The 18,411-nt window shown below is 23.6% G+C and overlaps 1 protein-coding gene and 1 long non-coding RNA gene across 2 annotated transcripts; both read left to right on the top strand.

The window, feature by feature from the left end:
* Positions 1-4,616: 4,616 nt before the first annotated feature.
* On the top strand, positions 4,617-13,937 carry LOC145846210 (uncharacterized). Its single transcript, XM_082953123.1, has 8 exons — positions 4,617-4,697; positions 7,773-7,855; positions 8,039-8,159; positions 10,240-10,448; positions 11,714-11,788; positions 12,759-12,847; positions 13,377-13,453; positions 13,900-13,937. The coding sequence occupies exons 2-8, from the start codon at positions 7,832-7,834 to the stop codon at positions 13,935-13,937; spliced, it is 633 nt and encodes a 210-aa protein (XP_082809249.1). The 5' UTR covers positions 4,617-4,697; positions 7,773-7,831.
* Positions 13,938-14,248: 311 nt separating this feature from the next.
* On the top strand, positions 14,249-18,404 carry LOC145846211 (uncharacterized). Its single transcript, XR_014370658.1, has 5 exons — positions 14,249-14,326; positions 14,912-15,015; positions 17,177-17,293; positions 17,805-17,925; positions 18,362-18,404. It is a non-coding gene; the product is annotated as an uncharacterized LOC145846211 (long non-coding RNA).
* The last annotated feature ends 7 nt before the right edge of the window (positions 18,405-18,411 follow it).

Genomic DNA, 18,411 nt, shown 5'->3' with positions numbered 1-18,411 from the left:
TAAAATAAATGTCGGTTTTTCATGCGAAAATACTGTGAGTTATTGAATAAAGATATAATAGTGATTCATTTAGGGTTATGCTAACAATTTTACTTTTAATTTTTGTAATTAATTTTACAACAATAAGACAATGTTAACGAAATTGTCAATTACTATTTGTACAAGTGTCTCAAATTGTTGGCTTTAAGTGCTTTATAGTATTCTCTGAGCTTATGTACTATCAGAGGTTGTTTTGCATTGGATATTTAATGACAATTTCTTATAATACAAACTTTGAGATCTTAAAAGTTACTGTAAAATTTAAAAAATAAGTTGTTATTTACAACCAACTAAAAACTTTTAAGCAATTTGAGAGAGTGGTTATAATTTACAAAGATAATTTAATTTTGATTTTTGAAATTATTTATACTGCTGAATGATTTTTTCTGTATAAAATAATAAAATTTCAAATAAAAAATAACTTTGATTTTATCTGAGTATGTGTAAATAAACCGAATTAAAAAATAAAATGGTCATTAAATTATAAATATATCATAAAAAAAGTTATATATTGATCTTGTCTTTGGAAGCTCATGCAAAATTATTTTTAAAAACACGGTCCGCTATTTTTTTAAATTACTCCTTAATATATTTTGTTCCTTAATTTAAACTATTGCCTATATTTAATCTACATAATGTTTTTATATATTTATTTTTATAGTCAAATTATAAAAGTAAGAGCAGTAAAGTAATTGACTCTTTTTACTTACCTTATAAACACTTTTTTAGAGTTAGTTCTGATTTTTATTGGTAGGTATTAATGATTGAGTACGGACTGATGAGTTATTTATTTAAAATTTTATTTTATAGGTTTAACCTTTACCTAAGAAACTCTATCAGTAAGTTAAAGCTAAAAAAATAAACTGTCTTATTACTTATGAGGTTGGTCCGTTCAATGTAAGACATAGGAGAGGTAAAAAAAACATTAAGGGAAAATTTTATCATCGAGAAAGTTTTTTTAAAACACTTTGAAAATTAGTTTTTTAAATAAATTACCGAAAAATTTCAAATTAAAAAAGTAAAAAAAAAAACATGGTCACTAAAGTCAATTGAGTTTTTTTCACACTAAAAGTATTACAAGTTAAAGATTTTAAATAATTTAAAAAGTTAATCATTAATTGGAGTTGTACAATCTAATCTATTACTAAAAGATTCAATACACATAAAGAAAAATATGAGCTAAAGATACTTATATTTAAATTACTATAATCTTTTAATATTTTTACTCGTTTAAATTGTAAATAAATATATAATGAATTTTTTTTCTTTTAGAGTTTTTTGATCAATTTTTACTATTCGAGTCTATTTAGTCACATATGTTACCATTAACAAAAAAATGAACTAGATCTTACGAAGTTTGCACTAACGGTTTAGTACTCACTTTTTTTCATGTTTGGAGTGCGTACACAAGTGGATACTAACTTTATTTCAGCGAAAAAAATGTTTTTCACACAGGTTTAACAGCTGTTTTTTTAATTTTAAATGAAACAGCGTAAAGATTTACCGAATCGAAGTATTCTGTTTATAATACTGTTAAAGTTTATTCCAAATCACAACCCTGTTATTAAGTTGTTAGCTCAAAAAAGTCCCCAAGTGTGAAGCTTAGTCAAATTACTATGGTCTACTGAAGATTCTTTATATATGTAAATGCAACTATAGTCATCAAGTATTGCAGTATTGTAAAAGGTAACTTTTTATAGCTAATGAAAGAAAATTTATACTTGATAACGTAAGTTCAAGTTTATAAAATTTGATACAACAAAATTGTGTTTTTAACTATTCAATAAAGAAACTATAAATAATATCAAATAAATGAAATAAAGACAATAATTATAAACTTGCTTTATGCTCCTTGTGTGGACAATGGATATATACCTTAAAGTCATCAAGCTGCACATTTTTATTTATCTTTACTGTTGTTTACTACTTAATGTTGCTGAGGATCTTATGACAGCATTAAAAGCTTTCTGAGTTAAATATTTTAAGTATAAATTTTTGAGTTCATTAAAAACATAGGTAATTACCTAGGATGATGAGCCCAATATCAAACTGAAAATGTTATTATATTTGATCTTTTTTCAACCATATTTTTCAGTTAAAATTTTTTATTTGAAAAATACAAAAAAAAACTTGTTTAACATAAACTAATCAAACTTAGATATTTAATTGCATTCATTTGACAATATAAAACATGCATTTTAACTGATAAAATATATCTAATACTGATACAATAGTTTATATCGGTTAAGATATTGTAAAATTAAATAGATTTAATATTTTAGTGTGTCATAAATAAATTTAATTCTTACTATGTATTTGTATAGCTTATTTAAAACAAAATGTAATTACTTAGGATGATGTTGCACCAATATAAAACTGAAGTTTTATTATATTTGATGTCTTTTTCATATTTTAAGTCTAAAACATACCTTTTATAAATACAAAAATAATATTAAACTTATATATCTTAAACTAATAAAACATGAATATTTAATCGCTATTATTTGACAATATCAATGCAATAATTATATTAATAACAATATTGTAAAATAAGGTTAATTAAATGTTTTATTTTGTCATGAATTTATTTAATTCTTTCTATGTATTTATGTAGCTTGTTTAAAGCAAAGTATCTTTTTAGAATACACATATTTGGCTTAAAACATTAATTCTTAAATCATTGCCTATAATTATGGTTAAAAATGACATTTAATGTAAAATATTTTCAGTTTGATATTGGCGCAACATCATCCTAGGTAATTACCATATAATGTAAAAAAAAAAATTTCAAGTTAAGGAACAGTGTCATAAGTTGATAAATTTTTAATACATTTGAATACTATTTTGATTAACAAATGGTCATAACATTTACAAAAAAAATAACTATGAGGTATATATAATAAAAGTGTAAGATTATACTTAAGTAGATTTTTAAAGTTTTTAACTTCATGTTTATACAAGAAATTAAACTTGTTTAAAATACTTAAAATTGTATAGTTTACACTAATCTAAATAAAAAAGCTCTAAGTTAATTTTTAAATTAGTTTTAATACTTCAGTAGCATTAAATAACTTTTATTTTCAAAGAAAAATAAGTTTAATTTAAAGATAAAATGTGAAAGTTATTTCGTGAAATACAATGTACATGTTTTAAAACAGGGTTGCCAAAAAACCTAGAATCCTGGAAAAATCTGTAATTTGACAAACTAGCAAAAAATCTGAGATTTTAAACAATTAAGGCCATAGGGGGGGGGGTAAACCATGTTTTTTATAAGTTGATCTAATTTTATAGAGTTTATTTTAAGCTTCAAGATGCTTTTTATCGTTTTAAAAAATTCGAATTATTTTTTGAGATATGACCGGTCTAAGTCGGGCTGCATAATAGGTTCCCTATGGGAAGGGAAAACTAAAACAGCGGAAAAAGACTATTTCATTTAAAATCTATCTCTTCCTACATTTTTCAAGCAATCTTCTTCAAACTTTCACAGTCTACTATTTATACAATAACAAAAAAATGCTACTTTGGATTTGTAAAATTTTTTTTTTTTGAAAAAAAAAACACTTTTTACTTTTTTTTAAATTTTTTTAAAAAAAATTTTATAATTTAAAATTATTTTAATTCTAAAGTAACATTTTTTCCTTTTATTATAAGGAAAATTTTCTGTAAATTTGAAGAAAATTGCTTGAAAAATGAAGGAAGAGATAGATTTTTGTGAATTTTAAAATTTCCGATAAAATTGACCTTGAAAAATGTGCGGTCCATACGTTTATATTGGAAAATTTTTACAAAAAACTATATATTACAAAAGTTAAATGGTATTTTTGAATTCTATAAAAACTGGCTTGTAGTTTGTACTTAAAGCTTTCATATAAAAGCTAAAGTTAATTTTTGTAAAAAAAAATGTTGGACCACCCCTATGGCCTTAATACATAATTAAGTAGAAAAAATTTGGTTTGACACAAAATAGTTATCATATAAATAATTTTTTGTCATTATCAAAATTTTTATATTCAAAAACACATTTAAAGTAGCTTTACAGTATCTTTTCAATAATTTTATACTATTAAACACATTTTTTACCTTAAACTTAACTATAAACTACAAATAGACCCAAAAATGTGTACTTTTGAAAGCCTCAAGAAAATTTTGAAAATTTGGAGAAAATTTGCCAAAAACATTTGGCCACTCTGATAAAAGCATTTGTTTAAAAACATAACTACATATAGTAAACAAAATAACATTTATTAACTCAACATATTTCGTTATTATACAAAAAAAAGATAACTAATATAAATTGTAAAAACTTTGTCGGATAGCATTAAACCATAAGAAGTAAACAATCTCTTATTGCTAATACTTCCTTTAAATAATTTTTCATTCAAAATTTTCCTCTTAAAAAACAAATATTTTTTTAAGTATTTAATTTTAACTAGAACGTTGTACTAAATAGTTTAAATTAGAATGATAGAAAGTTGACATATATTTCTCAATATTTTAACCAAAATTTATGTTTGTTTAATGTTTATTATGTTTGTTTTATAGATATTTATTAGTAATTATTTTTGCTTTTGCAGACTTTAGTTTTTATTAAAGCTAATAATTTTATTGAAAAAGCAAATTACGAATAAAAGAGAAAAGTACCAACAAAAAATTTACTAGTAAGTTGTGTTTATAAGTAGAATTAATTTGATAAAACTCAGATAACAGAAACAATATTAAGTTCAATAAATTGTATTGTCTTTTACAAAAAATAGAAAATTAACAATGCTGTTTTGCTCTTTATAACTAATTACAACTGATTATGTGTTTTAATTAATTATTCATTACTAATTTTGATCACTTGCGTAAATGGATTAATTTATTGTTAAGTTTTTCTATTTACCTAATTTTTTTAGTATTTTTCAGAATACAAATAAAATTTTGTTTGAAATTTCAAAGCTTTATATATATCAAAAGTTTAATCTGTTGTTGAAAAATAGTCTAAATTCATTTGTTTCCAAAAATTAGTTGAAAGTTTTCTGTTTTAGTGCATGAAAAAAAAAATTCTTAAGTGTACTTTGACCACATCTATGTTTTTTGTATTATCAATTCAAACAGTTGTTATTTTCATTTAGTTATTTTGTTAACTATGAACTAATCAATTTTTTGTTTTAGTAGCAATGATGTTTATAAAAAAGATAATTTATAATGTTGCAGTCAGTAAAGACTGTATTCTATTATTACTGTACTTTTTTTTACTTGAGTTATGTTTAAATTTAAACCATACTTTTTCTAGCTATTTTTTAAGTAAATTTAATTTTAAGTAGGTTTTAACTTCAATTAAATACTAATATATTAATGAACATTTTAGACTAAAGCATGTTTGTAGAAAATTACAATGTGTATTTGTCAAGAAAAAATAATTGAAAAATTAAAACTTACTATCAAATTATAAAAAGCTCAAAATATTTGTAACCTACATAACTTACCTTACACTTTTAAATACTATCAGTGTTTTGTGTTACTTTTTAGATTAAATTTTTTGTGTATAGTATTGTTTAAAAAAAACAAGTAATCTTGTAAAGTCATCAAATGAGGCTGAAATGTCTGCCAAATATGAACAAGAATTAAGTTGGAACTTTCCAACGCTCAGTCAAGTTCTACAGCAGAATGATAAAATGATAACTAGCACAGGTATTACAAGTTACAAAAAGTATTTGGTGTGAAAATAACTTTTTGTTGTTTTCATTTAGCCTGTAGTGAAGCCTGGGTAAAGTTTTTTAAGTGACTGCATTACGGTGTTCAAGTTTATCTGTTGTTCTTTTAAGTATAAGTATTCTTGTATTTAAAAGGTTAAAAAAGGTTGAAATACTTGGTGTTATCATTATTATTTTTGTTTCTAGCTTGTTAAGTTTGAGACTTTATTTTTTGCTGCACTTTTTTTTTGTCTCAATCTTTGTCAAAATTTTATTTGTTGTTTTCATAAAATAAAAAGAGATTTGGGTTTTTGATAATAATAACTTTTTGTCAAATTAGTTTTCTGAAATTAAAAATTTATTTGGTTTTAAAAGTTTACCAGTTTAGTATAATAAAACTTTGCTTTTAAAAAAATTATTCCTGTTAGTAAAAAGTTAATAATATTTTTTTATTGAATTGTTTTACTAAATCTTCAAGTAATTTTGTTACTTTTTATAAGTTAATGATTTTTTGACTTAAAATAAAAAGCAATTAAATATAAATTTTTAAATAAAATATTTTTGTTGTGTGTTGTTTCAAACTATATACAAATTTTTGTTGTTTTTAAACATAAAATTAAGAAATTTTTTAAGAGTTTCAGTGATAAGGTTATATTGACTTTATAAAAACCCAACAAAATCTTAGGTGTTTTTAATTTGCAAAATATTTTTTTCAATGTATGTACACTTTTTATTAATTTAAGCATAAAAGTTGTGACTGTTGAACTTTTTGTAGACTTTTGGTGATATTTATTATTTTGAGCTTTTAAATTGTAAGTTATGAATTTTATGTTTATTACAATAAAAACATAAAAATCTCCATTTATTTAGGTCAATACTAAATCATAATTGAATTTGCTTAATCTATTAATTACAAGCTACTACCTCTAAATGTAAACTTTTAAACTAACCTATAAAAATATTTCATTCTAGAAAACATAATTTAATGTAAATCTATTCTTTATATTAAATTTTCTCAGTAATGCACCTGAAAAGAAAAAAATACTGAACTTTAAAAAAAAATATTTGGTGTTGATTTTTTTTTTCAAACCAAATGTTTTTTTTAAACATTGAAGAGCTTTTAGAATAGAATTTATTAAATTAAAATATAATCCTCAAGTTTAAATTTTTATCTATTGAATTGTTTTATATTATTTTTTTTAATTTTTGTTATTGTATTTTTATTAAGCTTAAAACTATTTCAACTAGCTAAGATTTGAAAAAAGATAGTTAAATGTATTATGTTTAGTTTAGACAATTTAGTCTTTTTTTGAACTTTATTTTACAAAACTTTTCTTTAATATATTATTACAATGCTTTAATGCCTAAAAAGCACTCAATCATTAACTTTCTTTGTAAGTGTAAGTTTAATAATTCAATCAGCCATTTTATTCAATGTTTTAGCTTTGTTTAGTATTTATGTTATAATTAATTTTAAAAGTTAAAACTAATATTATTTTTTTCAGTTGATGAAAAAAATAATTTAGTATTGTCGAAAAAAAAAAAGAATTATAAAAGCATCTAATTCTTGTACTCACTGTTTATGTGTATTATAATTATTTAGTTTCTAGTTAAAAAACAAATTATACCAAGTATCAATGAAAATTCAATGAAAAGTAAATAGTAATAAGCATTTGTCAGCTTATAAACGTTATGTGGTAAAAAATAAAATAAAACTGGTTTGCATGCACAAGGTGGAAAAAAGATATTTTATTTAACATATAATTGCATTTGAAAATTTATTGTTAAATAAATATTTTACATTTAAGTCAGAGTTAATGTGTTCTTCTCTAAGCATGTATGTAAGTTTAATTTAAAATTCAGCTTTAAGTTTTTGCAAACATAACAAAAAATTCCCTAGTCCTTTAGAGACAAATAATTTGCAGTTTTTTGACGTTTTTGTATATTTTTATACAAAGTAAGTTTTATAGCAAAATTCATGGATTCTGACTTCTTACAATTTCTAACTTGAAAACTTTAACCATCAAGTATTTAATAGAAAATCTGTTTATTTTACAGCTGGCACGCACCAAAGAGCAGACTTGAATTGGTCAGATTCAGTAAAAACCGAAAGCAAGATGTCATGTTCATCCAATGACTGGGTAACTGTTTGTTATATACAAATATAAAAATATAAGTTTAACTCATTTTGTAACTGTTTTGATAACTGTTTTTCATAGTTAAAATTGTGTACTTATTTTTAAAACTAAATTGGTGCATTGTTAAATTATTTTTATTAACATCTGTATACAACACAACTAATCTTAAAACTGTAATATTGATAGGAATCATCAACGTTCGATTCACCACCACTGACGCCCGAAGACGAGATAATGATGGGCGATGTGCTGCTCAGCAACGACTTCAACAGCTTCCCCATCTGCGAACTGGACGAAGCTCTCAACTGTTAGTTTGTATGAATGCAGTCTCTTGTTTAAAATCAATACTTGATGTGTCTAATTTCCAAATGTTAGCGCGATTAAAAGTAATGGCAATACACAATATGATAAAAAAATAAACATTGCTGTTTAGTTATATTTGTTTGTAAACATTATGTAGAAGTTATTAAAAGTTTCTAAAAATATCTTTTAAAAGTTATGTCTATAAACTATATGACTTTTTTACGGTATGTTTAATAACCATTTAAGTTTATGAGCACGTTTGATGTAATTAATGCATAATTTTTCAGGTATTAGTTATTATTTTTATTGTATTTAAGTTTATAAACGGTAAAAAAGTGAGTCATTACATAACAAATGTTGAATTTTGGTAAAATTTGTAAAGCATTTTTACGATGGTAAAAACAATTAATAATAACAGTTTATTTAAAATAAACCTAAACTATTAATTCTAATTAAGTCACGCAATGAACCCTTGGCGGTAATTGTTTGTGGTCTTGTATTGCAGACGAAAAGTAAATAAACTGCTGTTTACACAAATTGTCACTCAAATATTTGTTCAGTTTGTAAATTCCATGCAATAAGTTATTGTTAAAAGATCAAAAAAGATTAATTATTGATAAACTGCAACATATGCCTGCAACTTTTATTATAGTGAAATCCTTAAATTTTTAATGAACTTTAACTGCCAACATAAATCGCATAAACTTTTGAAAACTCCTTTTCAAGTTACAACGCATTAAGTGTGAAAAATGTTTGTTGTATCATTTAAATATATATCATATTCAAACGTAAACCAATAAATAGTTTATACTCTGAACTTACACAAACACAAAACTGTGCCATTAAATTAATTTTCTGCTGTTATTAGTACTGCTAATGCAATGATGTATGTTTTTACATTTAGAAACTATATGTTTCATATACCAAATATATATAGATGTGCATTATTATTTCATATAAGTTTGTATCCAAAAGTTTGTGCTATCTAAATTAAAGTATAGATCTAATGAATCATTAAATGTTGTTTTTTAGATTAAAATAACTTAACAGTTTTTTAATTAATTTAGATAGTATGAAGTCAATGAAAAGTTTTATAGAAATTAAGTTGTAACTTTAAATTATTAAATTGTAAACTTTTCTAACTTCAAATAGAGCATATCTTCTTGCTTGCCTGTCAAATTATAATTTAATAATTTTGTGATAGCTATTCACTTATAAGTTAAGTTTCATTTAAACTCTAAAGTTATTATAATAAGTTACTCAATCTATTTATGATAATGTAATATTTGAATAAATCTTACAGTTCTTCATAATTAATTTTATTAAACGAATGACACGTATACTTAAGCATCACGACTTTTTGTATTTAAAACACTTAATTTGAATTGTCTAGCTATGATTAATTTTAATGCTATTGTTAACTTCTCGGTAAACGCTTTTAGTTTAGTATTATAAAATAAAATATTTTTTTTTTGATATTTAGGATGACTAGTAAAATTTATAAACTTTAATTGCAAGTCATTTATGATCAGATATAATATATTAAATAACAAAATTTAAGTAATTTATAATATCGTTTGTTTTTGCTGTAATATGCTCAAACATACATTTCTTTTCTTTTATAATTATTGTCTACAACATATAACTAAATTTAGTTTTGTTTGATTTACTTATCATTTGGAAAAACTGGTATAAAAAATAGCTTTTTTTTTAAATTAAGTTTATATTTGATAGTTTTTGCTGGTTAGTATTGTTTATAAAATTAAAAAAAAACAATGTACAATATATATACGTATCAATCACGCTTGATTTTGATAAAGTTTTGTTTTGTTTAAGAATTATTGTCTTAACTGAATTTTTAGTGAATTTTTTAAGGAGTTTTAAATAACAACGTTGAATAAATACTTAGCATAAATTTAAACTGCAATGTTTTTTGATATTTGAAACTATTAGTATTGATTAGATTGATTTGCTTCAAAGAGCATAAATTGTATCATTAAAAAATTATTACTTGAATAAAATTATTCATTTCAAAAACAAATAGAAAATGTTTTATTAAATTTTAGTTTAAAATTATTTTCCAGCTTCCAACAACTCGGGACTGATCAACTGTGACGTGTCGCTGTCGCCCCATCAGTATGACGTCACAAACTCCTACCTGACGACCGGCTCCGTGGCAACCAACTCGCCCACCGACGACATGGGCTACATGACGTCACACAAGAACGATGACATCACAATCGCCTACATGAAGGCTTCGCAGGATGCCGCCAACGAGGAGTTTTCTTCCAACGTAATTTTTTTTTTAATTAACTTTTATACTGTTTAACACTGTATAACAATATGTTTTATCTTTGAAGTTGATCAGAGATTTCAAGATATTAAGGAGTTTTATTTAAATGTAAGGTTTAACAATAATTGCAATAATCATTTAACTGGATATGAATCTTATGTTTACAACAAAGAAAGAGGTTGTAATGTTTTTCTTAATCAAAAATTAAGAGTAAGTAGCATAAAGTAAAAACTTTAGTTCACAAAGTTGGTTACCGATTTTAAAGTAAAAAATTTCGAGACACCAGATAAATTAATATAAAAATTAATGATTAATGATAATTGATTTAATGATTACATATAAAAATGTTGACATGCTAAACAGTAAACACTTGCACTTTCTCAAACAGCTTTTGTCAAAATAAATTTTCTTCACAAGTGGTCTGTTAATATTCAATTAGTGCCAGTAGCCAAGATTTAATTTTCATTAAATAAACTGCACGTGTTAAAATATCAGTTTGTTCAAGATTGCAGTTAACCTGGAAAAATTAGGTAAATGTTAAGTAAACAAATCGAAGGCCAAATTGGTTTAAATTTTAGTGTTTATTGATTAATTAGCATAGTGGTCAAAATTAAACATTGTTTAAATATTTTTTTCCATTATTTTCAGTCAGTTATCTAGTTTTTATACTTAGATAATGTTTTGTATTAATACCTTTTTAAAATAGACCAAATAATGCAATAAATTATCTCTACATTCAATAGTTTTTAACATAAATTGTCAACTTATTTTGTATTGTATTTAAATAAGTATTATACTAGTATTGTAAAAAATATTTCTATTAGATAAAATTATTATTTTTTATAATTATTTGTTTCAGTTTTTAAATATTATAACTTTTTTGAAACTAATCGTATATTTAAAAATTTTTTGTTTTTAATTAAGGCTTTTAATTATTTTATGATCCTCAAAAATATTGAATTGTAAAATTTAAAGTTCGTGTAAAAACTGTAATATAAAAAACTAAGTTTTTGATTTCGCTTAAAAAATACTTCTACTAATAGTCAAATATAAGATTCGCTTCAACTAGTTTTTTTTCATTGCGTCAAAATGTACTCGTAACATAGCCTGGGGCTGCATAATATTGATAATATAGTGTTCTGATGATATTAAAATGTTCAAAAAAGTATAAAAGGAAAGTTTAATTATTTTGTTAATTGTATATATGATGTTTTTTCATTAAAACTTAAGTTTTTGGCGTATAAAGAAATTATTAAATTTTACAGATTATAACTGATGATCAGTTAAATGACAATTCTGGCGAAATAACTCAGTTTGAAAATGTTACATACACATACAAAGTAAGAGTTTTAATGATGTACATTATTAAATGTTGAAATAAATTAGTTTAACTTAATAAATGTTAAACAAGTTTTGTATATGTTTAATTCTTATTTTACACTTAAATTTAAACAGCCCTTTTTCAAATATTTAAATCCCAATTTTATAACTAAAAAGTTTCTTTAGTTTTATTTAAATTTTAGATCTAACCTTTTAAGTTCAATTTAGTTTTTTTAATAATTGTTTTATTACAACTTCTTATCAAAATTAAATTCTGTGAAATGTGTTTATAATAAAAGATACACATCTAACACATTTTATATTGATATTAGCATTTAGTATAGGTTTACTCAAACACTTTTGAAATTATATAATAAATAAGCTTTATATTACTACTAAATTCATTTAAGGTTTTCATTCCTGATTTTTATACTTTGTACTCTGTTATTAAACTTTAGTAACTTAAAGTTATGAGCATTAAGTGTAGTAGTTTATAATTTATCATTGTATCATTTTTGTTTTACACAAGGTTTTTAAAACATTTTAACAAAATTATGTTTACTTGACACTGATGTGCTTTTCTGAAAGTTGTTTAGTTTGGTAGGTCGATTAACAATGAGCATATTATAATTTGTGCGTATAAAATTTATTTTTTTGTAAAGTGTTGAAAATAGTATCCAGACTTCAATTCGACTAATCTAAAGCATACGTGATAAAAACGTTGTATTGATTTATGAATAATAGTTAGTTTAAATTCTACCCATATTGAAGTTCACAACTCCAAATAAATTAAGATATTAAACACAGTATTTAAACAGAAATGTGTATTTTATAGTTGTACAAAACTAATATTTGTTGGAAATTAAGATATTGTCCTGTGTGATTCTTTCAAAACATGTTTTAATGAGCGCACATGTAATTTGATGATAATTAATTAATAAACAAAATTAAATTAAAACATCATAACAGCTACTAACTATTTTTAAACAGGATATCAAAGACAACATGCCGACAAAAGAAAAGTTGGACTCAATGAGGCTCAGTCAGCAAATGAAGGCAGTTTCCGCTGTAACTGAGGGGTAAGTTAACATCTTGTGACTTAGTTTTTATATTCATTATTTTTGTTTTTAATTTTGTTTACAAAAGTTGCCTTCGTTGTAGTTTATGGGTGACAAAATATTTTTTTGTACAATGGGTAAGTATAACCTTTTTTCACATATTTTGAAATGTTTTCAAATTTTTCTTTTAAGTGTAATTAAGAGTAATTAAGTGTAACATCTTGTGACTTAGTTTGTCTATTCATAATTTATATTTTTAACTGTGTAATTTGTATACAAAATTTGCTTAAAGCACAGATGGATGGCAAAATATTTTTGTACAATGAGCTAGTGTACTCTATTCAAATTTTTGTTTTAGTTGTAATTAAGAAGTACACCATTATAGTAGTTGATGTGTTACATGTAGTATTTATTGATTTTCACTTCTGTAAGATCTTAAGCATGACATGATTTATGAAAAATTATATAACTTAATTTTTTATTTATAAAAGCATTACATAAAATGTAAAGTATTAAATAGTTTGGATAGAAAATAGTCTATTTTTTTTAGAATTCTGCAAAGACATTACAATAAAAGACAGAACGGTCAAAACAAAGTTGTCTTTTCATCACAAGTTCAACAAAAAAGTTTGTTATTTTTTACATTAGTTAAAAATAGTGCTTTATACATAAGGCTGTTATGATGATTGATTTTATATGCATGTTTGTGCTGGGACTGTAAGCATTTATTTTAATGGTTATCAGTTAAAACAGTTTATATAATGGTTTAATAATATTTATAATTTTTTAAATATATATTTGATTTAAATTATATTCTACTACGTTATAACACTGTATTTATTGATAACTTTGAAGTAATTTAGTTGCTGTATTGTTATTTATACTTTAAAAGATCTGAGCTTCATTTTAAAAGGAAAAAGAGCTTAGCCATTAATAATTAAAACCATAAATGCTTTATAAAACTTGCTTTCATTTCAGAGTCATTGTTTGGCTTGATTATAACAATAATAAAGAAAAGCTGCAAAGTTTGTTTTATGGTTAATTAATCATACCTACTTGCAGTAATATTGCAGACCAGTTTTACGTGCTCATTGTAAAAACCGCTGTGTAAACTAGATAGTTTTAAGTCAATTTAAATGTTTTTTTTTGAAAAATGAGACAAAATATTTGGTGTTCGTATGATTTTATACCATCCCCTCTTTTCGTTGTATTTTGTCAAACCATTTTTTATTAGAATTGCTTTTAAAATGTTAAAACAGTATTTGAAAAAGAAGTTTCACAATTTTAGATACATTATAATAATGTTATACATATAGTACAATGAAAAAATAGGTATAATAACATATGATTATTTTGAATACTTGGTATTTTTAATTTGTTGTTGATAGTTTCATTAAGTTTACTACTTATAAATATTTACAGCTCATAATGTTGATGATATCCTTGGTTCAAATCAAATTGTTAGAAATATTCAACCAAACACACTAGTATCTACCAAACGTAAGTTAATTTAATCAATTTTTTGAAATAAGACTTCTTAGAATTTTTAATGTTTAAACTTTGCTTTATATTTTTGAAAGTGTTTTTAAACATTTTTTTGGTTGATCAAATTGTTTAATTTTTGTATTTGTTATACTTAAAAGCATAAGATAAATGTATATTATATAATTTTGTATCACTTTAAGTATATAATTACTATTGATAAAATAACTCATTCTTTCACTTCGCTTTACATTATACACGTCATTACTATAGAATAGTGTTTTAGGCTAATGATTTTATTTAGTATTACTAATTAATATTGCTTTTTAAAGTAAGTTTGTGTGTCAGAATAAACAAATGAATCAAGATTTTTTGTTCTCGAAATTTAAAGCTTACTTTATTATTTGCAGGGATATCAATAAAATAGCTCATCATTTAGTATACAAACATATCTTTTCTACAAAGTATGAGCTATTTAAAAAAACATCAAACAAATAGTACCCTAATAAATGAATAAAAATTGTAAGCAAAATTATTAAAACTACGTTTAAATCATATAATTTCAGGAAAACACATTTATTTTATACAATTCATTATTAACAGGTGTTCCAGCTTCAAATAAAAACAAGCGGAAATCGTCAAATCCAGTGAAAAACTCGTTTCATTTCGAAGCTAACAACCAACATAACAATGGAACTGTTTTAACTGTGAGTTTTATAATTTTTGTTCTAGTTATCGCTGTACTTAGTTGGATTTAAAGGCTATTTTAGTGCTCGAAGAAAGTTTTATGTTGACCATAGAAAGGTTTTCTTAAATTTATTTTAAAACCTGTAAGGTAAAGTCACATTTTCATTTTAATTGTTCTTTTTTAACATGTATTACATTATTGAACAATGTATTATTTTTACCTCAACAAGTTTTCCCTAAGCTTTTAAATTTTTAGTTTCAACTGAAAAACTATTCTCAATAGGGTTTTTGTATAACTTTAAGTTGGTTTGAACTTTTCAATTTTATTCCAGCTAATTATTCCAGCTGCTAAACAATGGGTCGGCTTTTATTTATTAGTTTGGAGTGTTTGTAAGTGTTTAAGTGGCGTGAGTCGCAAATTAAAAAAAAATCATGTCCTAAATGTTTTTTTAAACAATTATTCTTTAAATAGAAACTATGCTTACAAAAAAGAGATAACTACATTTAATGAACAAAGAAAATATTAAAAAAAATATTTTAACTTTATACATGGTGTTAGAAAAACCTGTTTATTTTTTAATGTTATTTTTTAGTTTTAAGTTATTTAAACACCACTATGCTTTATGATTGTAATTCATTTATTGCTACCTAAATTGTTCATGAATTAAATTTAAAACAGTATTTAACATATTTAAACTTTAAAACGTTAAAAGTCAATCAAAAAAAAGTTGATTACTTTTGAAATAGAACAATAAACAGGCTTTTGTTAAACTTTAAGTGGCTCTTTTGAGTGTTCTTTTGTTTAAAATTTTCTGTGTAGTTTTGAATACGTGGTAAAAAATTGATACTTTCTCATTAAACTATTAATGGCTTATTAGGTAATTTTGTTGTGTAATTTATAAACCATAAGTTCTTAATTACAATTTTACTATTTTTAGTTGATACCATACATTTAACTTTTAAGATTTAATTTTTAAATATATTTCAATGTATAATTAATCCTAAATTTGAATTACATGTACTTGTTATTTTTAAACAATCAGTTTATTAAGATATAACTTTACAGTTTACATCATATAATTTAACACATAAATTTAACATTGTTACATAAAATTGACAGGGTTAAAAATTGCAGTAATCAGTAAATATTAAAATACTTAAAAGTTAATCGTTATAACTGAACTACAAATAAGAGTTTCACTTCAATTTGTGAAAATACGTGGTTATTGATGCGTGAACAAAAGAAATTATTGTACACGCATCGATTATTTTGAGATTTTTTTTTGATTACGTAAGATTCAGGATTGCGTAAAACTATAAACTGTAAATTTAAATATTAAATTTGAAAAAGAAAAATGCGAGTGGTAAAAAGTTTAAAATTTAATAAAGAACTGTTAAATTTGTTTTTACTATTTGTAAACACATGTGGTTTTGAACTGCAACTAAGTAACATTTCTATGCAAAGGTTAAATAAATTTATTCAGTTTGTACTGTTGAAAACAATTTAGCCTGTAAGTTTAAAAATTAAATATTACTGTTTCTACTCTCTTTGCACATGTGCCATTGATTACCTAATTAACATAATAGTATTACAACTTTTACTGTATAAGTAAAAAAGTACTGTAATTATAGTAAAATAAGTTAATTTGAACTATATTTATTCTTTCAAAAATTTATTTTGCAAACTAAGTTTCGGTCAAAGACCTCGTCAGTGCTCAAATAAATCTAAAAAAAAAGATATGTGACAGTCATGGAAAATAGCATTTAAACAATTAAATTAAAATAAAAACAAATTATTACTGAAAATTTTTGCTTAAGAAACTAAACAAATCAAATTTTAATATTAAGACTGAGTTTTAGTAGAAGTTTAAATTTTTAGCTAAGTTTTAAAATCAATATAACAACAATAATAATAATAATCAAAGCTGTATGTAGCTTTCTTTTTTCTTCTAGATAATTTACAGACTAAACATTGCTTAAGCAAAAGTGTAATTAATGAAATGAGTTACTTAGTTTGCAAAATAAATTTTTGAAAGAATAAATATATTACTTCTCCTCCAGCAGTTGAGATCTCTTTATTTGTTTTCTTAAAACCAAAACATATAATAATAATTTGAACTATGTTATGTAAAGTGTTTATCATATCAATATTGCAGCTAACTTATAATGTTTTTGTAGCAGGTACCATTGAGACAAATAAAAACATCACCACAGCCTGGATGCTTGAACACAAACAAAATAGTGAAGCCTCAAATTGTTAACAACCACCAAACTATCAGTTTGAATGGCACTAATAACGTTAGTTTTATATAATGATATTCCCCACAAAATAGTTAGAAAAATAAAAAAATGTTTGTTTGTTTTCTTACATTTTTACAGTTGTTAGCTTGATTTTTACTTTATTAAGCTAGTGAGGTCATTCAAATGTTAAAAGGCTCATTATATCTTATGAAAGATTTGGAGATTTGTATTTTAACTTTTAAAGAATAGCAATTGAATAACTGCAAAAGGTCTGCAAAAAGTTTATTTTTTTTATGAACTCACATATTTAATACAAAATTTATGAAAACACTAGGGTTGAAAATAAGCTTTATTTGTTTATAAATTGGATTAATTTAAAAACAGTTTTACCTAATCTGCAATTTGAACTTTTTTTGAAAAAAAAACCAGAATATGATCTAGTATTTAATGGTACTGTTTAATTCATGTTTAGAATTTACTAAAAGTATATTTTTATAGAAAAAATCAGTTGAACCTAAGTGGGTTTTTGTTCTCAAGTATAAAAGTTACAACGTGTTATTATTTTCAGGTTACAAACATACCGAGAGTGATCAACATAAAGCCGGAAATCCCCGTTAGTAACCAGCCGATCATAATACTTCCAAGCAACAACCAACAAGTGGTTGTCACCAATTCTTCTAATAATAATGGTTAGATTTTTGTGTTTTATTTATCTTTAAAATTTATTGAGATTCAAAAGACAAAATTGAAGCTTGTAACTATTATGAAAAACAAGAATGGTTAAATACAAAACAAATTATTTAGTTGGTTTAAATTTTGAAGTCTTAACTGCAACTTTGATTAAATGTATTTTTTTTTCTAAGAACTCACAACATGCAAAGACTTAAATATAATATAGACTACCCACAATCAAAGATTTTTTTGTTTTAACTAGTGATGTACCGGGCTCACTATCCGGGTCCGGGTCCGGCCGGATATTGCCATTTTTGTCTGATATCCGGATCCGGCCGGATCTTGATATGAAAGGTACATCACTAGTTTTAACGAATTATTTTGCACAAAACTATCTAAACACCTTACGTTTTCACATAAGATTACTGAGGAAGTTATTGTGTATTTGTTCAGGTCAACCGCAGGTGATCAAACTACTTTCAACAAACAACAAGCCCCGACAG

Source organism: Thalia democratica, unplaced genomic scaffold (assembly GCF_965202585.1).
Source record: "Thalia democratica unplaced genomic scaffold, ktThaDemo2.hap1.1 HAP1_SCAFFOLD_352, whole genome shotgun sequence".
Classification (NCBI taxonomy): Eukaryota; Metazoa; Chordata; class Thaliacea; order Salpida; family Salpidae; genus Thalia; species Thalia democratica.
Note: the sequence above shows the minus strand (reverse complement) of the source record. Positions and strands in the feature narration are given on the sequence as shown.

Bases quoted from the DNA above. Each gene is read 5' to 3' on its own strand.
- LOC145846210 (XM_082953123.1), top strand. From the start codon at position 7,832: ATGTCATGTTCATCCAATGACTGG. The intron at 8,160-10,239 runs GTTAGTTTGTAT...ATTATTTTCCAG, and splicing joins ACTGGACGAAGCTCTCAACT to CTTCCAACAACTCGGGACTG. The intron at 13,454-13,899 runs GTTTGTTATTTT...GTAATATTGCAG, and splicing joins ATCACAAGTTCAACAAAAAA to ACCAGTTTTACGTGCTCATT.